Source organism: Epinephelus lanceolatus, chromosome 3 (assembly GCF_041903045.1).
Source record: "Epinephelus lanceolatus isolate andai-2023 chromosome 3, ASM4190304v1, whole genome shotgun sequence".
Classification (NCBI taxonomy): Eukaryota; Metazoa; Chordata; class Actinopteri; order Perciformes; family Serranidae; genus Epinephelus; species Epinephelus lanceolatus.
In genome coordinates this window covers 45,236,664-45,264,057 of record NC_135736.1, presented here as the reverse complement: position 1 = coordinate 45,264,057, position 27,394 = coordinate 45,236,664, and the positions used below count along the sequence as shown (strand labels likewise).

Genomic DNA, 27,394 nt, shown 5'->3' with positions numbered 1-27,394 from the left:
GACAAAAAAAATAAATAAATTACAATACACAACAACAGAAAAATGGAGAAAATGTACCGCACACCAAGTCTCAGCTCCCATTGAGGGCTTTTTTATTTGCACTGTGACGTTTTGAGCACACGGCTCTTTCTCAAACTTCTGTTACATGTTGTAACAGCAGTCTGAGAATGTTGTAACATGTTGTAACAGCAGTTTGAGAAAGAGCCGTGTGCTCGAAACATCACAGCGCAAATAAAAAATCCCTCAATGGGAGCTGAGACTTGGTGTGCGGTACATTTTCTCCGTTTTCCATGACTTCTATATGTATCCACCCACTCCAAATGCTTAATACACAACAACAGCACACACACACACACACATGAAATAAAATAAGTTGAAACAAAATAGAATAAAATAAAATAAAATAAAATAGAATAAAATAAAATAAGAAAAAATAAAATAGAATAAATGAAATTAAAATGAAATAAAATACAATAGAATAAAATGAAATGAAATAAAACAGAATAAAATAAAATAAAATGAAATAAAATAGAATAAGGGTCCAAAGGACAGAGGGATGTCGTGTGCTGTGAAGCCCTGTGAGGCAAATTGTGATTTGTGATATTGGGCTTTATAAATAAAATTGAATTGATTGAAGTAAATAAATAAAAAGAAATAATAATAAAATAAAATAAAATAAAAAATATGTGTGGCTGTGGTAACAATGACAGTGAAAGGGATTATTTCTGGCCACTGCAGGCCATGTAAGGTTGCTGACCCCAATTCTAGTGCAACAACAACAGGAACTTTAACACTCAGTGGTTTCCTCTCATAAACACTGATCAGGCTACCTGGAACTTTGGCTATTGTTACTTACAATCGGAACTGTGAATTTACCAGTCGAAAATATCTGATACAGATATACAGATATATGTGCATCAGCCAAGGTTAATCTGGGCAGCTTTTTTTTAAAATAAAAATCAGTAGTTGTGGCTCTATCTCTCTGTGGAAGAAGTTGTTATCTACATGTCACACTATTTGCCCACACCTCAGTGTTCTGCATGTCTCTACAGTTTCCATTCACACTCTGCTGCAGCCTGACCACACAAAGAAAAGCAACCGAGCAGGGCAGATTCTTTTTTTATGTACCACACTCATCTACCAGTTTATCTTCAGAGATCATGTCTTCATCTTTGACTGTGTTTCTCTGCATTATAAATAATCATGTAAAACTGAATGCTTTGCACATTTCTCCACACCTCTGTTCACTTTGGCATAACCTGAAATAACCATAAAAGGGACAGACATTAAAAAGTCCTGAAAAAGAAGTAAACATATCAGAAACATGTGATGCAGAATAAGTCTTCAGTTTGAAATGACAGTAAAACAGTCAAAGTTTAGTCTGTAACATTTTGTAAAGTTTGTTTACACGCCCCCAGCCGAAACCAAAAACAAGTTGGAACTATAAGTTACTCTTTGTCTCACACTGACTTAAAGTGTGATGGCATGAGAGCAGACGTGAGTTAAATAAAGTTTCACACACTGAAGCTCCTTCAGTACAAATGAAAGTCTGTCTCCTGATGTTCTGAGTCTGATTGTGGTTCCTGATGTGCTCTGTGTTACAGTGATACAGGGTCAGAATGGCTGGGGAGTGACTTACAGTCCTACTAAGATCTGTGCTGTAAAAGGATCAACAGTGGAAATACACTGCAGCTACACATACCCATCCAGAATATATGGCCGTCAAATTACAGTTGAGAAAACATTTTGGTTTACCAAAATGTATCAATATCAGCCTTTGGATCTGACAACAGACCCACAGTATTCAGGTCGTGTGCAGTATGACTGTGATAAGATTAGGAACAACTGCACTCTGAGAATCACAGACCTGAGAGAGAGCGACTCAGCTCAGTACAAGTTCAGGTTCACAACAAGCCAACCCAATGCTTATACTGGTTCACCTGGAGTCACTTTGTCTGTCACAGGTAACATTTTCATTCATATGTTAATTATTTACAAATGTTCAACATCTAGAAAACAATAATATACATGTGTTTATTTGCATGTGTGTGTGTTGACAGTTTTGTCTAAAATAACATTCCTGTTCCCTCTTCACAAATCCAGGTCTGCAGGTGAGCAGATATAGTTATGGCCTTAAGTGTCAAAGCAGTTGTGTACCTGATCGCCCTTCCTTCATCTGGTACAAAAATGGACAGAAAATTCAGGCAGAAGCATCTTCTTCTTATTATTATTTAGGCAACTATAATTACAAAGACAGCTATTCTTGTGCTGTAAAAGGATATGATGATTTCCCCTCTCCTCCAACATGTGAGTTTACTCCACATATATCTATTAACATAACACCATCTAGTGGAGCTGTGTTATTCATGTTTCCTTAATATGGAGATCCCACTTGTGACTCCTCAATGACTGCACTTTAAAAATGATCAGAAGATGATTTTATCTTTCAGGTGCCGATGTTCAAACCTGCAACAGAGTGACGTACACTGACAGAAACATCTGTGCCTTCAAAGGCTCATCAGTGGACATTTCTTGCACTTACAGCAGTTACAAGAATCATGTTGAATCCAAATTCTGGTTCAGTCCTGAACGTAAAGATCAGTGGCAGAATCCCTCACAGCCTGAGGACCTTAGTAAAGACTCCCAGTTTGCAGGTCGTGTTCAGGTCATTGACACAGAGAGAGGACGCTCCACCCTGAGAATCACTGACCTGAGAGAGAGCGACTCAGCTGAGTATCACTTCAAATTCACAACACCAAGCTTTGAATGGAGGAGTAGTTTACCTGGTACAACTCTGACTGTCACAGGTAAACACAGACTGATGTAAATACACCAACACGGTACATTTAAAAACACTCAACATGTGGATAAGGATCAATGTGTTTGTGTAATTACTGTTGCAGAAATAAATAGATACAAATGCTCTCTACCTCTTATAGGAATTAATACTGTTGTGTTGATGTGTATGATATGTACATCCATCATCTGTTTTTTAGACACAGTGATAATATTGTTTCTTGTTCTCATATCCAGCTCTCCAGGTGCAGGTGACCAGAATAACAGTCGGGCAGTCTGTTACTGAGGCAGAGCTGAAGTGTCACAGCAGCTGCAGTCCAGCTGGTCGTCTTTCCTACGTCTGGTTCAATAATAAAGTGAAAATTACTGGAGTGGAGACGTCTTCTTATAAAGCCCGGTTTGGTCTTAGTGACAACGTCTCCTGTGCTATAAAGGGACTCAAGGAGTTCCCCTCTCCTTCAGTGTGTAAGTTTAATCCACTGTGTCAGAACAATAAAGACACATACGTTCTGACATTACAACACAATTATAATTTCAGACCAAACCTCACTGGAGTCTTCTAAATCTTAGATGCAGCAGTATTATTTACAGAAACAAAAAGTTAAATGACTACTAGCAGAAGCAATATTTAGATACATGCTGTGATGTAACATTTTTAAATTCATAATTTTTGTGATTCAGTAATATTAGAAATATAATATGTCGTTTCTCTCCAAGATACTATAGTTTTATATTTTTTTGTTAGTTTTTATTTTTAATTTTAGTTTTCAATTTGATTTAGTTTCACTCAATTTCCAGAGTGGGTTTACTTTTTTCAGTTTTATTTTTTATTGTTTAAATGTTTATTTCTAATTTATTTTTTATGAGGGGTATTGTCAGGAACAAATCAGAAAAACACAAGTTCTGCTACAACCACAGAGGCTGAATATAATGACAGCTGATGCAACAGCTGTGAGTATAAAGAAATATTAGGAGAGAGTTTGTTGTATTTTTCAGACTCATGGGGACGGCCCAGTGAAAGTATTAATAAGAACCTGCTTTTTCCCCCCAAAATAAAACTAATGGTTCTCTTCCCACCTCCAATAATTTTATATAAACTGTTTTGTAGACTCAGAATTATTTACAAAACATGACAAGGAAGTGATCAACCAATAACAATAATGAAACAAACATTAACTTCTGCTAACAACTAGATCTTGACTGAGAGGACTGTCAGGACTGACTCAGCAAACAGAACCTGTATATAAAGAGAAGAATATGTAAAAATAGTCATTTGTCTGTGATAATGTCTTCTATCATCTTTTGAAGTTATTCATGTTCAATTCTCCTCCAGATGCTCCAAAGCTTCCCTCTGTGTCAGTGAGTCCCTCTGCTGAGATAGTGGAGGGCAGTTCAGTGACTCTGACCTGTAGCAGTGATGCTAACCCAGCAGCTAAGTACACCTGGTACAAGAAGACAGTAAACCCCAGACCTCTCAGTGAAGGACCACAGCTCGTCTTCAGCTCCATCCAGTCCTCTGACTCTGGACAGTATTACTGCACAGCAGAGAACAAGCTGGGGAGGAGGACGTCTAATGACTTCACCATGGATGTGAAATGTGAGTGAAAAAGCTTATTTGAATATAACATAAAGCTTGAATCTGTCCAGTGTTTGCTGATGATACCTACTCTCTTCAGCTCTACATTTTCACTTTCATTATCACATAGCTTGAGCTTGATGGAGGTGTGGATGTTTGCAGTCGCCTCTCTGTCAGCTCTGCTGCGTTTGTGCAAAGTTAAGGCTCTTAGTGGTGCTTTTTGTGGCTGGCTTTGGATGGTGGTGTCGTGTGGCTGTGAGTCACTCATCAGGATGAGGACATCAACTTACCAGTCTGTAAACTGTCCTGCTGCTGACTTCTGCCAGTTACTGTAGCTAAGTCAAAGTTCAGTAAACATCTAGGAAAAAGTAAGAGGAATGGGCCCCAGCTGCTCGCCACTGTACAGGCGTTGGAAAAGAAATCTGGACGACCTCCGTGCCATATTATTTTCCAACAGGAGTTCATGAACTGTAAAAATCTTTATTTCACCGAAACTTGGCTGAATCCTGGACAGCGCCATTCAACCAGGAGGCTCTTTTTCAATATGCTGATCTGACAAAGTAGAGGACTCTGGTGAGAGAAGGAGAGTAGGTGTGTGCTTTACAGTGAATAAGGACTGGTGTGTCAGCGGGAATGTGAGGTGCTGTCCTGTTCCTGCTGTGGATCACTGCTCGGGAGAAGCCACCACACAGCCATCTTGGAACCATCTGGAAACATGGACAATATCAAAGCAGCAGCTAACAATGTAAAAAGACCTTTAAAAGGGACTAAATTAAAGTGCACAAGTTAAAGGAGCTGATGGGATCACATTTCACTGGAGTTGTATCTCGTATAACTCCATGTGACAAATAAATGATCGATTGATGGATTAGTTCACATTCACAGTCTGCTGTCATTAACTGAGCAACTCCAGAAGATTTTAGGTGTTTTATGCAGTTTTGGGACTCAACAGTCACACATCCATTTGTCAGAGCACCTTCAAAGTCTAAAATACCATATGTTCTTTTGTGGTAACACACCTTTAACCTTGAAAAACCTCTGTTGAAATCTCTCCTCCAGATGCTCCAAGAGTTCCCTCTGTGTCAGTGAATCCCTCTGGTAAAATCATGGAGGGCAGTTCAGTGACTCTGACCTGCAGCAGTGATGCTAACCCAGCAGCTAAAAAGACCTGGTACATGGAAAACCAAAAAGTGCTTCAAGGATCAGACGGTGTATATCAGTTCATGTCCATCAGCTCTGAAGACAGAGGGAAGTACTACTGCACATCTGAGAATCAACATGGACGGATTAACTCTTCATCCATTTTTATAGATGTCCAGTGTAAGTAAAAAGCATGAATACTTATTATGTTTTACAATGAGTCAAATGATGGATTCAAAAAATGTCGTTGTGAAACTGAGCACAAGCTTGAACCCGAGCACAACTTCGCAGTCAGCAGTAACACAATCCTGGCACAGTGCTGCAACATGGAAGAGGTTCATTACATTATGAGTAGGAGGAAGACTGAATCAGCAACAAGCCTGAGTAAAATCCAAACACGAGTACTTCTTATTGTCTTCTTTGTTGAATTTAGGTCTCAGGGAAATATCTGTCTGTGTCAGATGCCTTATTATGTTAGATACTTTAGCTATTCAAGCAGGTGTGCTCCATCAGTCACGTCTGATAAGCTTCACCACAAGTACAAATACTGTGACACTGAAATTATATACAAGCAGAAAAATGGAAAACTACCCAAGTAATAGGAATATACAGTAATCCCCTGATGGAAGTAAGGTTTGAACAGCTTCCATTTAGGATTCATCCTGACGGTGGCCACTGTGCAGTATCTTAAATGGTTTCACTGTAGCTAGAGGCCACTAAGTTTCTTCACAGATACAGGATGTAAGTTTCATGTACAGGTCTGTTAGAGGTCACTGTAGCCTGACAGCTAGCTTTGTAGAGGTGACAACAGCCTCTCTCAGGACTTCTAAAGTAGGTGGATAACACAGTAACCACCTTCTGGCTTTGGCAGTCCATACTTAAAAACTGGTGTGTAAACAAAGATTGATAAGTTGTCTGTCATTTCTCCTCCAGATGCTCCAAAGCTTCCCTCTGTGTCAGTGAGTCCCTCTGCTGAGATAGTGGAGGGCAGTTCAGTGAATCTGACCTGTAGCAGTGATGCTAACCCAGCAGCTAAATATACCTGGTACAAGGAGGATGAAGACTCACCAAAAGCATCAGGACAGATCTTCACCATCACTGATGTCAGAGCTGAACACAGTGGGAATTATTACTGTGAAGCCAAGAACAGCAGAGGACGTCATAACTCCACCTTTAATCCAATTATTGTGTCAAGTAAGTCATACTGATGTGTCTGTCCATAGCCCAATCACTTACACTTTATCTTAACCTTCCAGTTAAACAAGCCAATCACAGTACAAGCCTTCTTTAGTTACAACACATCATTTATTTCTGCAATCTTCAACTACCTAGCAGAGAGTTCAGACAAACAGATGTCAACATGTCTTTTTTGAACTACTTTAATGAGGGCAGAGTAGAATGGCTTCAGACTTGGCCGTGCTGAAATTCAACAATTCAATTCAAGGAAAACAAAGCCGGGACAACTGGAATGGAGTGGATTGGGAAATGCATCTGTGGGACAACAGACCAATACAGACCCTCAATTTGAGTATGAAAGGAACCGGTTGCGTCTTAGCTGTCTGCAAGAAGTTTAAAGTGAAAATATTTCCAAGTTTCCAAGTCCCAACTCTCTCTCGTCCCCTAGTCAAGGTCAGCTCTTCTTTCCTTCCAGCAGCAGCTTGGTAAAGGTCTTGCCTGTCATGTGACGGTTTGTCAGAATCTCAGTCTCTCTCTCTGTGGCCTCCCGAACTCTGTTTTCCTAACCTCTCCATGGATGCATGGAAGGTGACAGCTCTGCTCAGTGTCGAAGAATAAAGATTTGATCATTCGAATACAAAGTCAATCACTAATCTTTGCCTGAGGTGCAGCATTTCTCACAGTAGAACACACAATTGTCTTACTGTCCCTTCAGGGATGCAAAAGCAATGTGACAGTTTCCATGAGTCACTATTTAGAATACTTCTGTCTGAGGATCTATGATTTAATGTGTAATTATCAGTTGCTAATGGACCAAAACAACCTGTAATTCCATAACTAATTGTTCTGTTTGATTGCTGTTTCACAGGATCAATGAAATCAGTAGCTGCTGGATCCATCACAGCTATTTTTCTGGCTATCATATTCGTCTTAGCCTTTCTATTCATCAGGTGAGCAACTAAGTTTTACTGTGATTATATTCAGTAAATCTGGTCACTTGTATTGTAATTTTGTTTGATGATTAATTTGCTTGTTCATTTATTTTCTTATCCAGAAGAAAGAGGTCCTGGAAACAAACCCCCGAGCCCAGACAGAGACCAGACGACAACGCACAGGTGAGGAAGAAGAGTTCAGGTATCACTCAGAGTCCACTGTCACCGGGAAACTCATGTGAATAGTGCTTCATGTCCCCTTCTGGATACTTTCTTCACCTAAACTAAACCTTTTACCTTGGGTTGGAGGAGAGTTGGTCGTCCACTAATCACGGGTTTGGCAGTTCGATCCCCATCCACAAGACACTGAATCAAACTGGTCCCAGTGGGCATGCCAGCTCCTTGAATGGTAGCTCTGTTACCATTGTGTGTCAAAATAGGTTAATGAGAGGCCAATTTTATTTTCATTTATTTATTCATTTAAGCAGGAAGTCCCACTGAGATTGAAAATCTATTTTACAAGAGAGACCTGGCCGAGGTAGCAGCCAATCAAAACACATTTAAAATACAACAAATACAACATATAACAGTGGCCTCTCAAGAAAAACAAGCACATGTCTCGGCCAGCACATTCTTTATGATGCCCTTGAATTAATCAATGGATATAAGTGTTTGTAGTTTTAGATGTTTTCGAAGATTGTTCCATGTCCAAGGTGCAGAGTAGGAGAATGAAGTTTTCTCCAGATCTGTTAAAACCCAGGGTACATTAAAAGCAACCACCTGGAGGAGCGTAGCTGGTGACTACCAGAGCTGACACACAGAAGGGTGCAGAGGTCGGCCAGAAGTTTGACAAATAATGCTTTATAGATAAAAACATACCAGTGCTGTTGTCTGTGAGTGGTCAATGATGTCCAACACACCAAATCATAAAGAATGCAGTGATGAGTAAGTGACTTTGCATTTGTAATAAAACATAGAGATACATGGTACACTGAATCAAGGCTACATAAAATGGAGGTTTCATGCATATACAATATGTCACCGTAATCAATCACAGACTGAAAAGAAGGTTCCACGAGTTCTTTCGTAGCACTGAAAGTAAAACAAGACTTATTTCTAAAATAAAAGCCAATCTTCACTTTAAGCTTCCAAACTGGAGTCGCAATATGTACATTAAATGACAGCTTGTCATCTATACTCGTATGACGTGATATGAGTGTATGAGGACACTCTTAATGGATTAAAGTGAAGATGCTAAAAAGCAGCTGTGCATGAGCTTTTGAGACGACTATAAACTTTGTTCTCTGAGCATTAAAATCAATCTTAAACTCAGCAGAGTGCTTTGTAATGACTGAAATGCAGTCTGAAGAACACAATATAAGTCGATCCTTTAACCATTTCTGCCCCCATCACCCTCTCTTTTTTCCACACTGTTTGTTTCCATTTGATGAACCCATAGCTGTATGTCTTTGTTATACTCTTTTTCCCCTTTGCTCAGTCTTTCAGTCTTTGGCCCTTTAATGTACCTCTTCATCTACACATACATGTTTGGGTTTTGTTAATAAAAGAGGAATCAGGTAATCCTTGAACTTTATTGCCCTCTGCTGGTGATTAGTAGGAATTACAACGACAAAAAACAGAAGTGATCTCAAACCTGTGGTTCACTACTTGGCTTTGAAAATGAAGCCTGAATCCACAAGAGGGAACATGAAATAAAGGTTGAAACCAGGAATTTGGAGATGTGAAATAACCCACTCACCTTTAACCCTGTAATATTTTACTACAAGATCATTTTGTGTTTATACAGGGCAATACAAATCATACACATTTACCTGTGTAGCTAAGGACTCAAGAACTCTTGTCTTTGTGCTGTTTACCCTACAGGCAAACATGGGTGCAGTGTATGACATTCCTCCAGCTCCAAGACAGACAACACCATCAGAGCAGCAGGACGACCTCTGCTATGCCAGTGTGAGCTTCTCTAAAAACCAGGAAGATCCTCTCTACTCCAACGTCAGGCCAAACCAACCCAACAGACACAGGGAGGAAGAAGAGGACGAGGATGATGTGGAGTACTCTGTTGTTAACTTTAAGAGTGCCGGTGCTGCCACAGAGTGAGTCCATGAGAGTTTTCTTTGCCACATAAACATAATTCCCATCATTTTATTGCAGCTGAATCCTTCTGTTATTTTTTAAACCTGTTCTGATTAATATTGGGAGTTTTCTGAGCTCTTAAAATAATTCTCAAAGTCTTTTCTTCATTCACAGATCAATACAAGAAGAGCCTGCGGAGGATTCATCTGTATTGTACAGCACAGTCCTTAAAAAACCAAGAGTATGAATACAACACGAGTCTGTGGTCTTTTAAACTAAATGTTTAAGCAGGTTAAACAAAAAGTTTTAAATAATAGGTTTGAGACGATAAACTGTATTAACTGTTGTTATGACATCCAGCCTCGGTCATTTCTCTTGAGTATCCTAAGACAGAATTAGATTCAAGATGTTATGAAGGAGCATCATTTTACAGCCAGTGCTGCTAGAACATCTTTTCACGTACATGTCTCTGTATACAGTATATCTTTACCACAATCTGTCACTGATCTCCTGTTTTGTTTTTTACAGTTCATCAGTTGTTATTGTCAAACACTGTGAATATTCCTCTGCTCATTCTCCCATTTTTTTTACTTCTGCTGTAACACCATCAAGTTAGTGTTTTAATTTCTCGGTACACAACTTAGATGGTTTTTATTTACGGTGGTTCTGTGTGTATTCTAAGCCTGTGACTTATTATATTGATTGTATTGATTTTTATTGTTTAAGTAACCTGATATTTTATAGATTAAAAATATCCAGTGAATCCATCAACGTGTTAATGTGAGGTGTTCAGTGTTCAAGCTACAGTGGAACCAGGGGGGAACAAGCTCTCCTTAAAGAGATGTAAGCTCCCCTGAAAAGTTTGAGTTTGGGGAATCTCAAAAGTGACGGACATCAATAAGTACTGATCTTAATGCATCCCAGTGCATCTGCTTGGGAAACCATGAATACGTGCAACAAACTGGTGTTTGTATGGCAGGTTTATGAGCTTCACAGGCATCTGCACCAGCCTGGTACAGTCACCTAACCTGTACATTCAAAAATAAACTCTCTAGGATTGTGACAATGGCAAGTAAAATAGTTTGCAAGCCACAAAATCTGCTGACCGAACTCTTTGCAGAGAGGACGAGGAAGAAAGCAAGGAGTATCTTGGCAGATAGCTTCCTTCTTCTCTTTAGCCAGTTTGAGCTCTTGACCTCCAGGAGGTGCTGTAGAGTCCCTCTGGAGGGACACCAGCAGACCTGAGAGTGCAGAGGGGAGTGTGCCGGTGGAGGAGCTCAGGAGCTCTCCAGGTTGTGGAGAGCTTTGTAAATAATGATGAGGAGTTTGAAGTGGATATGCTGGGGGATGGGGAGCCAGTGGAAGTTATGAAGGACGGGAGTGATGTGGTTACGGGTGCAGCCGGGAGTGTGTGAGAAGACGAGCAGCTGAGTTCTGGATATACTGTAGTTCCTTGAGTGATTCAGTTGACAAACCGTAGAGGAGACTGTTGCTGTAATCCAGTCTGGAAGTAATACATGTGTGAATGAGTGTCTGCAGCTGAAAAGGAGAGAGATGGGTGGAGGCGGGCGATGTTCCTGAGATGGAAGAAGGCTGTTTTGGTGATGTGTTTGATATGTTGGTCAAGAGGGTTTGTTCAAAGATGACACCAAGGTTACGGACATGGGGGAAGGATGTCGATTGAGAGAAGGAAGTTATGGGTGGATTTGATAAGAGATTTGGGAATGATGATGATGATTTCTGATTTGTCACAGTTAAGTTTGAGGACGTTGGTTTGCAGCCAGGATTTTATTTCAGTGATGCAGTTGGTGAGGGTGGAGTGAGTAGCAGGAGTGATGGCTTCATTTGGGGCTGAATGTCGTCGGCAAAGCAGTGAAAGTGAAGTCCATGACGGCGGATTATTTGACCAAGGGTGACAATGTACAGGATGAAGAGGAGGGGGCCTAGAATTGAACCTTGGGGAACACCTTGGCAGAGGGGAGCAGTGGGGGATTTGCAATTGTTTATGCTGATGAACTGAAATCTGTCCGAAAGGTAGGATTTGAGCCAGGAGAGTGCAGTGCCGGTGATGTTGACAGCGGTTTTTAAGTGAAAAGAAACAGTGTAAAAAATGAGTCAACTGTTTTGCAGCTTATCTTTGCTCATCAAAGTGATGTACAGCAGCATTTTTGAATTTTTTAAACCCTCAGTGTGACTAGCAGTATATTAAGTTATAGCAAAACTGACTGCACAAAGTCACAGAGAGTATGGGACAGTTTCAGGTTCAGGGGGAAGTCAGCGAGGCAGCCACCCTGGATAAATGAACTGTTACACCCAACACTGGAAATGCACGGCATGAGCTTAGACTGAGACTAAACAACAGAGCACAGGTGAGAAGAGGGGTTAAGGAAAGTGTCCCAATGTCATACCTCGTACTAACTTTATACACAGTGTACCCCAAAATACTTTTCATGGTGTGCTTTGTTTTGACCTCTGCTAGTGCACTAGCTGTAGGGATGTCAAGTCTGTTAGTTGGTCGGTCAGTAATGGCTCTCTCACTATCATTTCAGTTGGGGATTTACAATCTTTTGTCTGCTCATGCATATTAATGATGTAAAGAGGAAGGAAGCCAGGTCTGTTTTTTAACAGCTTGATATCTATTTAACATAACTTTTCCAACCACAGAAGGCACACACTGTCTTCACAGACCACATTGTTATTTTTAGAATAGAGAAATGTTTATTCTAACTTACTGACACACAGTGTTTATCATGTATGTGAACTGATGTTACATACAGAGATGTGAGGAGCAGCCATGAGTTTAGCAGCAGCAGCAGCAGCGAGTGGATTTATTGTCTTCCTTCTCTCTGTACAAGGTACTGTACTTCTACATTTATACTGTAAGGCAGTTAGCACACTTCAGAAATACACAGGAGGGTGTTTTGTAGTTTATAAAAAGATTTGATGTTACGCAATTTGGTGCGATCCCATAAACACTAGACATTCACTTCTCTTTCTTTTAATAAGTTCTTACAGGACGACCAACACAGAGCTGTTTGTAACACCAGCAACATCTCTGCACACTTAAACATATAAACTTTATAAACTCAGGTATTGTGTACCGTCCAAGACAGTAAAGATGTGTGCAGATGGAAGTGATGACTGTGCATATAATAACAAAGACAACAACTTAGAGGCTGTTTGCTCTCCCGTAGCATCATTAATACAGGAAATACAACAAGAGATGATTTCATGTCTTTCATGTTGAAGAAAAGTACTTACCAGAATTGCAAGGCGGATACAGAAAACTTTCATGGTGTGAAAGGAATTGCTTGTGGTAATGAAGTCACAGTAAATGATCACGTGACTCTGCAGCTCCCCTCAGCTATACAGTGTTTTAGCTTTAATCAGCTGATTGTTTTAGTTTGCCCAAAACAGTTTTAGTTCACTCTCACTGCATTCATCAGCTTTCAGTGGAAAAGCCCTTAAAATTGACTTTATACTGCCTGCCCAGCACCAAAACAAAGTCAGTCTTGGAGGCCACTTGTTATTGTTTGATGACAATAAAGCCTCTGGGCACAGCTAACCTGATTCAAACCCCAGGGTGGGGGTGTTTGCATGCTTTCCCCATGTCAGCGCGGTTTTCTCTGGGTACTCCAGCTGTCCAGATGTCCAGAGACACAGCTAAGATGCCCAAACCTTCACTTTAGCTCTGCGGGCCTGCCATTATCCACCAAGCCCACTCCAGTGGCGTAAATGATTTTTCCACCTGCATTCTGGAAAGAAGGCAATGAGCACCAATCAGAGGCAGAGTAGGGCGGATCTTAGCAAAGCGACTACGAAAGCTGCCCAGGTAAAAGTGCACAACTAGCAAACTATTGGCACACAGGACAAAAACTAAATAAAAAAATTACAATAGGCCCGTTTCTACTGCAGAAGTTCCTGGTACTATTTGGGGGGCAGGAACTACTACAGGAACGTCCTCTCGCTCTGCCCTGTCAACCGCCGTGTCTCCACTGAAAGCAGAGTAGGTGAAAGGTTCCTGTAAAGTTACCGGGCTCTGGATGTGACGCAATCGTTGCATGACCATTTTGACCCAAGTGAAGTAGGGATTCCGTTAGCCGTTAGCGGTGTCTGTAATAACTCAGTGACTCAATAAACGGTCCGTGAAAAAATATTTGTTTCAGCGGATGTCTTAGTTACAACATGATTGAGCTAACTGGAGTAGTTTCATGTCGTATCCGACAACGGGAGGGTTTTAACAGATGACGTCCTGATGTTAGCTTTGCTGCTGCTGTTAGCTGTCCCTGTCAGCTGCAGCCACTGATGCTGCAGTGATTTCCCAAAACTAAATAAATACCACACATAGCAACACAAAACTGCTTTGCTAGCTCAATCATGTTGTAACTAAGATATCCGCTGGCAAAAAATATTTTTTTCACAGACTGTTTATTGAGTTACTGAGTTATTACAGACACTGCTAATGGCTAACAGCTAACGGTTAGCCCAGCTAATCTACGATAACCATGTTATTAATTAAAAAATGTGAACACAGAAATAGTAATGCTTGTTCAGTCATTGTGTTTATAGACTTTACAAACACCAGATTAGTCTAAATGGTGATATAGTGACGTGAAAAATGTGATAGGCCTACAGCTAAACAGCTGGTTTTCTAGCTATGAACGAGCTAACTCTCGTCAGCTGAGTTTTAAAAATGCTGGCTGTTTTGTCGCTTTCTGTTAAAGTCACATCCAGCCTTGAGTATATCCAATCAGCACCAAGTAAACCCCAAGCCCCAGCCAGGAGTTTCTCGGGGTCGTTCTGAGTACCTACAGTACTCCGAGGCAGGGACTTGTTTGGCCCCTGTAAAAGTTCCGGGACTCCGTCCTTCGGGGGTGGTTCCTGCGGTGGAGACACGCACCAACGGCCCCGGCCCCGTAAAATTACCCTGAAGTTCCTGCGGTGGAAACGGGCCTAATACACAACAACAGTACACACACACGCACACACAAAAATGAAATAAAAATAAAATAAAATCACATAAAATAAAATTAAATAGAATAAAATTAAATAAAATAGAATAAATATAGAATAGAAGAGAACTTTAATTGCCACGCAACCAGAGTCGGTGGTATTTTCTTCCGGTACATATATACAGGACACTGCTTCATAGTCACAACAACAACAAGTGCATACAGACATACATGAATAAAGTGCAGACAGACATCCACAGAGCATATTGTGGAAAACAATAGCCCTGTAGCCAAAACCCCCACAAGGTAACACACCTGAAACCAAAAAACCGCATAACAAAAAACACAACAAAGTACAACACAGTCAACAACTACAACAAGTCCATATGCATGCTAACGGAGGTAGTTGAGTGTTTGTATTGCTGTGGGGAAAAAGCTGTTTTTAAAGCGGGTGGATTTTGTGTCAAGTGACCTGAGAGGCCTACCAGAAGGGAGGGTCTGGAAAAGGTGGTTTGCTGGATGAGAGGGGTCTGAGATGATTTTATTTGCCCATGTAGAAACACGCTGGTGGAATATGGACTCAACTGAGGGGAGGGCAGAACTGGTGATCTTAGAGGCCTTGGACACGATGCATTGTAATTTCATCTTTGAGTGACTGCCCGTGTTACCATACCAGACTGTGATGGAGGAGGTGATGACACTTTGGATGATGGCTGTGTAGAAGTGGACCAGGAGGTGTTTTATTGACTGAACTTTTTTAGTTGTCTGAGGAAGTATTGTCTCTGATGTCCTGGTTTGATTATGAGATCAGTGTTTGTGTGCCATTTTAGGTTATTGCAGATATGAGTGCCTGAGAACTTGAAGGAGTCTGTTGAGGTTATTGAGTGGGAGTAGATATGGACCGGGGATTTGGGATTTTGTTTGTGTCTGAAGTCAATGATGATTTCCATGGTCTTTGCTGTGTTGAGCAGCAGGTTGTTCTCTGCACACCATTTGACTGTGCTGTCCACGGTTTGACGGTGGGGTGATGCATTGTTGCTTGAGATGAGGCCAATTATTGTTGTGTTGTCCGCGTATTTAAAGACCTTGACTGAGCTGGAGTGAGATGTGAGGTTGTTGGTGTACAGACCGAAGAGCTATGGTGAAAGTACACAACCTTGAGGGGCCCCCATGTTGATAACCAGGGGGCTGGATATTTTATTGCCGATTTTGACTCTGTTCTCTGCTCAGTAAAAAGTGTAGGATCCATTGGCACATGGCAGGGTGAATGTTCATTACTAGTTTATTGTGAAGTATGAGTGGGTGAATGCTATTAAAGGCTGAGCTGAAATCGATGAACAGAATGCGTGCATATGTATTGTGTGATTCCAGATGGTGGAGAGTATAGTGAGTGGGTGATGGCACCTTGAACTGACCGGTTAGTGCTGTATGCAAACTGGAGAGGGTCCTTGATGGGTGCGGTGTGGGATTTTACATAGGCCAAAACCAGGTGCTCAAATACTTTCATGGCTACTGACATGAGTGCAACAGGTCTGAAGTCATTCACACAGCTCGCCTTAGAGGACTTGGACACAGGGATGATGATGGATGATTTGAAGCTGTGGTAACAATGATAGTGACAGAGGTTATTTCTGGCCACTGCAGGCCATGTAAGGTTGCTGACCCCAATTCTAGTGCAACAACAACAGGAACTTTAACCCTCAGTGGTTTCCTCTCATAAACACTGATCAGGCTGCATGTACTGCTGCCTGGAACTGAACCTTGAAAAGACAATTTTGCCTGTTGTGGAAGAAGCTAACAATGAGATGAGGGAAGTGCTTCAGTAAATACTGTTTCTCAGATTCAGATTTATTTGTTTGAGAAGAGGAAATTTAAATCATATCCATGAAATAAAAGTTTACTATATTTGGATTCTGATTAATCTGAACTGTGAATTTACCAGTCGAAAATAACTGATACAGATATACAGCTATAATTTACATTTCCACCTTTAAAACACACATGTGCATCAGCCAAGGTTAATCTGGGCAGCTTTTTTTAAATAAACATCAATAGTGGTGGCTCTATCTCTCTGTGGAAGAAGTTGTTATCTACATGTCACACTATTTGCCCACACCACAGTGTTCTGCATGTCTCTAAAGACAAAGAAAACCAACCGAGCAAAGCAGATTCTTTTTTTATGTACCACACTCATCTACCAGTTTATCTTCAGCTATCTGTTCTGTAAACGCTGTGTTCAAGTTCACAGGTTCAGTGAATTTCAGTTCCTTCACTGCACTGTGTGTATGATGTCCTGCCTCAGTGCACTTAGAGATTAACTGCAGAGATCATGTCTTCATCTTTGACTGTGTTTCTCTGCATTATAAATAATCATGTAAAACTGAATGATTTGCACATTTCTCCACACCTCTGTTCACTTTGGCATAACCTGAAATAACCATAAAAAGGGACAGACATTAAAAAGTCCTGAAAAAGAAGTAAACATATCAGAAACATGTGATGCAGAATAAGTCTTCAGTTTGAAATGACAGTAAAACAGTCAAAGTTTAGTCTGTAACATTTTGTAAAGTTTGTTTACACGCCCCCAGCCGAAACCAAAAACAAGTTGGAACTATAAGTTAATCTTTGTCTCACACTGACTTAAAGTGTGATGGCATGAGAGCAGACGTGAGTTAAATAAAGTTTTACACACTGAAGCTCCTTCAATACAAATGAAAGTCTGTCTCCTGATGTTCTGAGTCTGATTGTGGTTCCTGATGTGCTCTGTGTTACAGTGATACAGGGTCAGAATGGCTGGGGAGTGACTTACACCTCTACTAAGATCTGTGCTGTAAAAGGATCAACAGTGGAAATACACTGCAGATACACATACCCATCCAGAATATATGGCTGTCAAATTACAGTTGAGAAAACATTCTGGTTTGCCAACATGTATCCATATAATCTTGTAGATCTGACAACAGACCCACAGTATTCAGGTCGTGTGCAGTATGACTGTGATAAGATTAGGAACTACTGCACTCTGAGAATCACAGACCTGAGAGAGAGCGACGCAGCTGAGTACAAGTTCATGTTCATAACAAACCATCCCAGTGTTTATACTGGTTCACCTGGAGTCACTTTGTCTGTCACAGGTAACATTTTCATTCATATGTTAATTATTTACAAATGTTCAACATCTAGAAAACAATAATATAGATGTGTTTATTTGCATGTGTGTGTGTTGACAGTTTTGTCTAAAATAACATTCCTGTTCCCTCTTCACAAATCCAGGTCTCCAGGTGAGCAGATATAGTTATGGCCTTAAGTGTCAAAGCAGTTGTGTACCTGATCGCCCTTCCTTCATCTGGTACAAAAATGGACAGAAAATTCAGACAGAAGCATCTTCTTCTTATTATTATTATTATTTAAGGAACTATAATTATGAAGACAGCTATTCTTGTGCTGTAAAAGGATATGATGATTCCCCCTCTCCTCCAACATGTGAGTTTACTCCACATATATCTATTAACATAACACCATCTAGTGGAGCTGTGTTATTCATGTTTCCTTAATATGGAGATCCCACTTGTGACTCCTCAATGACTGCACTTTAAAAATGATCAGAAGATGATTTTATCTTTCAGGTGCCGATGGTGAAACCTGCAACAGAGTGACGTACACTGACAGAAACATCTGTGCCTCAAAAGGCTCATCAGTGGACATTTCTTGCACTTACAGCAGTTACAAGAATCATGTTGAATCCAAATTCTGGTTCAGTCCTGAACGTAAAGATCAGTGGGGGTATCCCATACAGCCAGCGGACCTTAGTAAAGACTCCCAGTTTGCAGGTCGTGTTCAGGTCATTGACACAGAGAGAAGACGCTCCACCCTGAGAATCACTGACCTGAGAGAGAGCGACTCAGCTGAGTATCACTTCAAATTCACAGCACCAAGCTTTGAATGGAGGAGTAGTTTACCTGGTACAACTCTGACTGTCACAGGTAAACACAGACTGATGTAAATACACCAACACGGTACATTTAAAAACACTCAACATGTGGATAAGGATCAATGTGTTTGTGTAATTACTGTTGCAGAAATAAACAGATACAAATGCTCTCTACCTCTTATAGGAATTAATACTGTTGTGGTGATGTGTATGATATGTACATCCATCATCTGTTTTTTAGACACAGCGATAATATTGTTTCTTGTTCTCATATCCAGCTCTCCAGGTGCAGGTGACCAGAATAACAGTCGGGCAGTCTGTTACTGAGGCAGAGCTGAAGTGTCACAGCAGCTGCAGTCCAGCTGGTCGTCTTTCCTACGTCTGGTTCAATAATAAAGTGGAAATTCTTTGGGAGTACACATCTTCTTATAAAGCCCGGTTTGGTCTTAGTGACAATGTCTCCTGTGCTATAAGAGGACACGAGGAGTTCCCCTCTCCTTCAGTGTGTAAGTTTAATCCACTGTGTCAGAACAAAAAAGACACATACGTTCTGACATTACAACACAATTACAATTTCAGACCAAACCTCACTGAAGTCTTCTAAATCTTAGATGCAGCAGTCATAATTTTTGTGATTCAGTAATATTAGAAATATAATATGTCGTTTCTGTCCAAGATAAAATAGTTTTGTATTTTTTGCTAGTTTTTATTTTTATTTTTAGTTTTCAATTTGATTTAGTTTCACTTACCCACCAGAGTGGGTTTACTTTTTTTTAGTTTATTTTTTATTGTTTAAATGTTTATTTCTAGTTTATTTTTTATGAGGGGTATTGTCAGGAGCAAATCAGAAAAACATAAGTTCTGCTACAACCACAGAGGCTGAATATAATGACGGCTGATGCAACAGCTGTGAGTTTAAAGAAATATTAGGAGAGAGTTTGTTGTATTTTTCAGACTCATGGGGACGGCCCAGTGAAAGTATTAATAAGAACCTGCTTTTTCCCCCAAAATAAAACTAATGGTTCTCTTCCCACCTCCAATAATTTTATATAAACTGTTTTGTAGACTCAGAATTATTTACAAAACATGACAAGGAAGTGATCAACCAATAACAATAATGAAACAAACATTAACTTCTGCTAACAACTAGATCTTGACTGAGAGGACTGTCAGGACTGACTCAGCAAACAGAACCTGTATATAAAGAGAAGAATATGTAAAAATAGTCATTTGTCTGTGATAATGTCTTCTATCATCTTTTGAAGTTATTCATGTTCAATTCTCCTCCAGATGCTCCAAAGCTTCCCTCTGTGTCAGTGAGTCCCTCTGCTGAGATAGTGGAGGGCAGTTCAGTGACTCTGACCTGTAGCAGTGATGCTAACCCAGCAGCTAACTATACCTGGTACAAGGAGACAGTAAATCCCAGACCTCTCAGTGAAGGACCACAGCTCGTCTTCAGCTCCATCCAGTCCTCTGACTCTGGACAGTATTACTGCACAGCAGAGAACGAGCTGGGGAGGAGGACGTCTAATGACTTCACCATGAATGTGAAATGTGAGTGAAAAGGCTTATTTGAATATAACATACAGCTTAAATGTGTCCAGTGTTTGCTGATGATACCTACTCTCTTCAGCTCTACATTTTCACTTTCATTATCACATAGCTTTAGCTTGATGTAGGCGCAGAAATTTGCAGTCGCCTCTCTGTCAGCTCTGCTGTGTTTGTGCAAAGTTTAGGGTCTTAGTGGTGCTTTTTGTGGCTGGCTTTGGACGGTGGTGTCGTGTGGCTGTGTCACTCATCAGGATGAGGACATCAACTTACCAGTCTGTAAACTGTCCTGCTGCTGACTTCTGCCAGTTACTGTAGCTAAGTCAAAGTTCAGTAAACATCTAGGAAAAAGTAAGAGGAATGGGCCCCAGCTGCTCGCCACTGTACAGGCGTTGGAAAAGCAATCTGGACGACCTCCGTGCCATATTATTTTCCAGCAGGATTTCATGAACTGTAAGGTTCCTTATTCCACATAAACTTGGCTGAATCCTGGACAGCGCCATTCAACCAGGAGGCTCTTTTTCAATATGCTGATCTGACAAAGTAGAGGACTCTGGTGAGAGAAGGAGAGTAGGTGTGTGCTTTACAGTGAATAAGGACTGGTGTGTCAGCGGGAATGTGAGGTGCTGTCCTGTTCCTGCTGTGGATCACTGCTGGAGAAGCAACCATACAGCCATCTTGGAACCTTTTGGAAACATGGACAATAACAAAGCAGCAGCTAACAATGTAAAAAGACCTTTAAAAGGGAGTAAATGAAAGTGCACAAGTTAAAGGAGCTGATGGGATCACATTTCACTGGAGTTGTATCTCGTAAAACTCCATGTGACAAATAAATGATCGATTGATGGATTAGTTCCACATTCACAGTCTGCTGTCATTAACTGAACAGCTCCAGAAGATTTTAATTGACAGGGCACCTTCAAAGTCTAAAATACCATATGTTCTTTTGTGGTAACACACCTTTAACCTTGAAAAACCTCTGTTGAAATCTCTCCTCCAGATGCTCCAAGAGTTCCCTCTGTGTCAGTGAATCCCTCTGGTAAAATCATGGAGGGCAGTTCAGTGACTCTGACCTGCAGCAGTGATGCTAACCCAGCAGCTAAAAAGACCTGGTACATGGAAAACCAAAAAGTGCTTCAAGGATCAGACGGTGTATATCAGTTCATGTCCATCAGCTCTGAAGACAGAGGGAAGTACTACTGCACATCTGAGAATCAACATGGACGGATTAACTCTTCATCCATTTTTATAGATGTCCAGTGTAAGTAAAAAGCAGTATCTTAAATGGTTTCACTGTAGCTAGAGGCCACTAAGTTTCTTCACAGATACAGGACGTAAGTTTCATGTACAGGTCTGTTAGAGGTCACTGTAGCCTGACAGCTAGCTTTGTAGAGGTGACAACAGCCTGTCTCAGGACTTCTAAAGTAGGTGGATAACACAGTAACCACCTTCTGGCTTTGGCAGTCTATACTTAAAAACTGGTGTGTAAACAAAGATTGATAAGTTGTCTCTCATTTCTCCTCCAGATGCTCCAAAGCTTCCCTCTGTGTCAGTGAGTCCCTCTGCTGAGATAGTGGAGGGCAGTTCAGTGACTCTGACCTGTAGCAGTGATGCTAACCCAGCAGCTAAGTACACGTGGTACAAGAAGACCGTAGACCCCAGACCTCTCAGTGAAGGACCACAGCTTGTCTCCAGCTCCATCCAGTCCTCTGACTCTGGACAGTATTACTGCACAGCAGAGAACGAGCTGGGGAGGAGGACGTCTAATGACTTCACCATGGATGTGAAATGTGAGTGAAAAAGCTTATTTGAATATAACATACAGCTTAAATCTGTCCAGTGTTTGCTGATGATACCTACTCTCTTCAGCTCTACATTAATTTTCACTTTCATTATCATATAGCTTGAGCTTGATGTAGGCACAGAAATTTGCAGTCGCCTCTCTGTCAGCTCTGCTGCGTTTGTGCAAAGTTTAGGCTCTTAGTGGTGCTTTTTGTGGCTGGCTTTGGATGGTGGTGTCGTGTGGCTTCGAGTCACTCATCGGGATGAGGACATCAACTTACCAGTCTGTAAACTGTCCTGCTGCTGACTTCTGCCAGTTACTGTAGCTAAGTCAAAGTTCAGTAAACATCTAGGAAAAAGTAAGAGGAATGGGCCCCAGCTGCTCGCCACTGTACAGGCTTTGGAAAAGAAATCGTGACAACCTCCGTGCCATATTATTTTCCAACAGGAGTTCATGAACTGTAAGGTTCATTATTTCACCGAAACTTGGCTGAATCCTGGACAGCGCCATTCAACCAGGAGGCTCTTTTTCAATATGCTGATCTGACAAAGTAGAGGACTCTGGTGAGAGAAGGAGAGTAGGTGTGTGCTTTACAATGAATGAGGACTGGTGTGTCAGCGGGAATGTGAGGTGTTGTCCTGTTCCTGCTGTGGATCACTGCTCGGGAGAAGCAACCATACAGCCATCTTGGAACCATTTGGAAACATGGACAATAACAAAGCAGCAGCTAACAATGTAAAAAGACCTTTAAAAGGGAGTAAATTAAAGTGCACAAGTTAAAGGAGCTGATGGGATCACATTTCACTGGAGTTGTATCTCGTATAACTCCATGTGACAAATAAATGATCGATTGATGGATTAGTTCCACATTCACAGTCTGCTGTCATTAACTGAGCAGCTCCAGAAGATTTTGGGTTTTTTATGCAGTTTTGGGACTCAACAGTCACACATCCATTTGTCAGAGCACCTTCAAAGTCTAAAATACCATATGTTCTTTTGTGGTAACACACCTTTAACCTTGAAAAACCTCTGTTGAAATTTCTTCTCCAGATGCTCCAAAGCTTCCCTCTGTGTCAGTGAGTCCCTCTGCTGAGATAGTGGAGGGCAGTTCAGTGAATCTGACCTGTAGCAGTGATGCTAACCCAGCAGCTAAATATACCTGGTACAAGGAGGATGAAGACTCACCAAAAGCATCAGGACAGATCTTCACCATCACTGACATCAGAGCTGAACACAGTGGGAATTATTACTGTGAAGCCCAGAACAGCAGAGGACGTCATAACTCCACCTTTAGTCCAATTATTGTGTCAAGTAAGTCATACTGATGTGTCTGTCCATAGCCCAATCACTTACACTTTATCTTAACCTTCCAGTTAAACAATCCAATCACAGTACAAGCCTTCTTTAGTTAAACCACGGAATTTATTTCTGCAATCTTCAACTACCTAGCAGAGAGATCAGACGAACAGATGTCAACATGTCTTTTTTGAACTACTTTAATAAGGGCAGAGTAGAATGGCTTCAGACTTGGCCGTGCTGAAATTCAACAATTCAATTCAAGGAAAACAAAGCCGGGACAACTGGAATGGAGTGGATTGAGTATGAAAGGAACCAGCTCAGTCGCCTAGTGGTAGAGTGTCCGCCCTGAGACTGGGAGATTGTGGGTTCGATCCCCGGCCGGGTCATACCACAGACCCTGCTTGGCACTCAGCATCAGGGGTTGGAACTGGGGGGTTAGATCACCACATGATTTCCGAATGCGGCACCGCTGCTGCTCACCGCTCCCTCAGGTGATGGGTCAAATGCGGAGAACAAATTTCACACACTAAGGTGTGTGACAATCAGTGGAACTTTAATCTTTAACTTTAGCTGTCTGCATTAGTTTAAAGTGAAAATATTTCCAAGCTTTAGGCTTCCTGCAAGTCCCAACTCTCTCTCGTCCCCTAATCAAGGTCAGCTCTTCTTTCTTTCCAACAGCAGCTTGGTAAAGGTCTTGCCTGTCATGCAACGGTTTGTCAGAATCTCAGTCTCTCTCTCTGTGGCCTCCCGAACTCTGTTTTCCTAACCTCTCCATGGATGCATGGAAGGTGACAGCTCTGCTCAGTGTCGAAGAATAAAGATTTGATAATTTGAATACAAAGTCAATCACTAATCTTTGCCTGAGGTGCAAAATTTCTCACAGTAAGACACACAATTGTCCAAGCATTACAGACCACCAATATTGTTTTTGGCATGTGGGTTGTTGCATTGCTTTAAACACCTGATTTTTGTGCTCACGATGAGATCATTTTCACCTTCAGGGATGCAAAAGCAATGCTACAGTTTCCATGAGTCACTATTTAGAATACTTCTGTCTGAGGATCTATGATTTAATGTGTAATTATCAGTTGCTAATGGACCAAAACAACCTGTAATTCCATAACTAATTGCTCTGTTTGATTGCTGTTTCACAGGATCAATGAAATCAGTAGCAGCTGGATCCATCACAGCTATTTTTCTGGCTATCATATTCGTCTTAGCCTTTCTATTCATCAGGTGAGCAACTAAGTTTTACTGTGATTATATTCAGTAAATCTGGTCACTTGTATTGTAATTTTGTTTGATGATTAATTTGCTTGTTCATTTATTTTCTTATCCAGAAGAAAGAGGTCCTGGAAACAAACCCCCGAGCCCAGACAGAGACCAGACGACAACGCACAGGTGAGGAAGAAGAGTTCAGGTATCACTCAGAGTCCACTGTCACCGGGAAACTCATGTGAATAGTGCTTCATGTCCCCTTCTGGATACTTTCTTCACCTAAACTAAACCTTTTACCTTGGGTTGGAGGAGAGTTGGTCGCCACTAATCACGGGTTTGGCAGTTCGATCCCCATCCACAAGACACTGAATCAAACTGGTCCCAGTGGGCATGCCAGCTGATGGTTAATGATAGGTTAATGAGAGGCCAATTTTATTTTTATTTATTTATTCATTTAACCTTTATTTAACCAGAAAGTCCCACTGAGATTGAAAATCTATTTTACAAGAGAAACCTGGCCGAGGTAGCAGCCAATCAAAACACATTTAAAATACAACAAATACAACATATAATACAAAAATCCACAATAAAACAACAACTATTCAAACACAGTGGCCTCTCAAGAAAAATAAGCACATGTCTCGGCCAGCACATTCTTTATGATGCCCTTGAATTAATCAATAGATATAAATGTTTCTAGTTTTAGATGTTTTAGAAGATTGTTCCATGTCCAAGGTGCAGAGTAGGAGAATGAAGTTTTCTCCAGATCTGTTAAAACCCAGGGTACATTAAAAGCAACCACCTGGAGGAGCGTAGCTGGTGACTGCCAGAGCTGACACACAGAAGGGTGCAGAGGTCGGCCAGAAGTTTGACAAATAATGCTTTATAGATAAAAACATACCAGTGCTGTTGTCTGTGAGTGGTCAATGATGTCCAACACACCAAATCATAAAGAATGCAGTGAGGAGTAAGTGACTTTGCATTTGTAATAAAACATAGAGATACATAGTACACTGAATCAAGGCTACATAAAATGGAGGTTTCATGCATATACAATATGTCACCGTAATCAATCACAGACTGAAAAGAAGGTTCCACGAGTTCTTTCGTAGCGCTGAAAGTAAAACAAGACTTATTTCTAAAATAAAAGCCAGTCTTCACTTTAAGCTTCCAAACTGGAGTCGCAATATGTACATTAAATGACAGCTTGTCATCTATACTCGTATGACGTGATATGAGTGTATGAGGACACTCTTAATGGATTTAAGTGAAGATGCTAAAAAGCAGCTGTGCATGAGCTTTTGAGACGACTATAAACTTTGTTCTCTGAGCATTAAAATCAATCTTAAACTCAGCAGAGTGCTTTGTAATGACTGAAATGCAGTCTGAAGAACACAATATAAGTCGATCCTTTAACCATTTCTGCCCCCATCACCCTCTCTTTTTTCACACTGTTTATTTCCATTTGATGAACCCATAGCTGTATGTCTTTGTTATACTCTTTTTCCCCTTTGCTCAGTCTTTCAGTCTGCGGCCCTTTAATGTACCTCTTCATCTACACATACATGTTTGGGTTTTGTTAATAAAAGAGGAATTAGGTAATCCTTGTACTTTATTGCCCTCTGCTGGTGATTAGTAGGAATTACAACGACAAAAAACAGAAGTGATCTCAAACCTGCGTTCACCATTTGGCTTTGAAAATGAAGCCTGAATCCACAAGAGGGAACATGAAATAAAGGTTGAAACCAGGAATTTGGAGATGTGAAATAACCCACTCATCTTTAACCCTGTAATATTTTACTACAAGATCATTTTGTGTTTATACAGGGCAATACAAATCATACACATTTACCTGTGTAGCTAAGGACTCAAGAACTCTTGTCTTTGTGCTGTTTACCCTACAGGCAAACGTGGGTGCAGTGTATGACATTCCTCCAGCTCCAAGACAGACAACACCATCAGAGCAGCAGGATGACCTCTGCTATGCCAGTGTGAGCTTCTCTAAAAACCAGGAAGATCCTCTCTACTCCAATGTCAGGCTAAACCAACCCAACAGACACAGGGAGGAAGAAGAGGACGCGGATGATGTGGAGTACTCTGTTGTTAACTTTAAGAGTGCCGGTGCTGCCACAGAGTGAGTCCATGAGAGTTTTCTTTGCCACATAAACATAATTCCCATCATTTTATTGCAGCTGAATCCTTCTGTTATTTTTTAAACCTGTTCTGATTAATATTGGGAGTTTTCTGAGCTCTTAAAATAATTCTCAAAGTCTTTTCTTCATTCACAGATCAATACAAGAGGAGCCTGCGGAGGATTCATCTGTATTGTACAGCACAGTCCTTAAAAAACCAAGAGTATGAATACAACACGAGTCTGTGGTCTTTTAAACTAAATGTTTAAGCAGGTTAAACAAAAAGTTTTAAATAATAGGTTTGAGACGATAAACTGTATTAACTGTTGTTATGACATCCAGCCTCGGTCATTTCTCTTGAGTATCCTAAGACAGAATTAGATTCAAGATGTTATGAAGAAGCATCATTTTACAGCCAGTGCTGCTAGAACATCTTTTCACGTACATGTCTCTGTATACAGTATATCTTTACCACAATCTGTCACTGATCTCCTGTTTTGTTTTTTACAGTTCATCAGTTGTTATTGTCAAACACTGTGAATATTCCTCTGCTCATTCTCCCATTTTTTTTACTTCTGCTGTAACACCATCAAGTTAGTGTTTTAATTTCTCGGTACACAACTTAGATGGTTTTTATTTACGGTGGTTCTGTGTGTATTCTAAGCCTGTGACTTATTATATTGATTGTATTGATTTTTATTGTTTAAGTAACCTGATATTTTATAGATTAAAAATATCCAGTGAATCCATCAACGTGTTAATGTGAGGTGTTCAGTTTTCAAGCTACAGTGGAACCAGGGGGGAACAAGCTCTCCTT

At 40.7% G+C, this 27,394-nt stretch overlaps 1 protein-coding gene across 1 annotated transcript; it reads left to right on the top strand.

Annotated features, from left to right (window-relative positions):
- The first annotated feature begins 1,612 nt into the window (after nt 1-1,612).
- On the top strand, nt 1,613-27,326 carry LOC144462558 (hemicentin-1-like). Its single transcript, XM_078166625.1, has 23 exons — nt 1,613-1,964; nt 2,104-2,307; nt 2,451-2,807; nt 3,034-3,261; nt 4,130-4,393; nt 5,432-5,692; nt 6,446-6,706; nt 7,557-7,638; nt 7,743-7,803; nt 9,505-9,734; nt 10,243-10,268; nt 17,441-17,800; nt 17,940-18,149; nt 18,293-18,649; nt 18,876-19,103; nt 19,888-20,151; nt 21,146-21,406; nt 21,672-21,935; nt 22,979-23,239; nt 24,382-24,463; nt 24,568-24,628; nt 26,350-26,579; nt 26,734-27,326. The coding sequence occupies exons 1-23, from the start codon at nt 1,760-1,762 to the stop codon at nt 26,804-26,806; spliced, it is 4,830 nt and encodes a 1,609-aa protein (XP_078022751.1). The 5' UTR covers nt 1,613-1,759; the 3' UTR covers nt 26,807-27,326.
- The last annotated feature ends 68 nt before the right edge of the window (nt 27,327-27,394 follow it).

Excerpts from the sequence above, each read along its gene's own strand:
- LOC144462558 (XM_078166625.1), top strand. The coding sequence starts at position 1,760 with ATGTATCAATATCAGCCTTTGGATCTGACAACAGACCCACAGTATTCA. Across the intron at positions 4,394-5,431 it reads CTTCACCATGGATGTGAAAT|ATGCTCCAAGAGTTCCCTCT; the intron begins GTGAGTGAAAAA and ends TCTCTCCTCCAG. Across the intron at positions 7,639-7,742 it reads TTAGCCTTTCTATTCATCAG|AAGAAAGAGGTCCTGGAAAC; the intron begins GTGAGCAACTAA and ends TTTCTTATCCAG.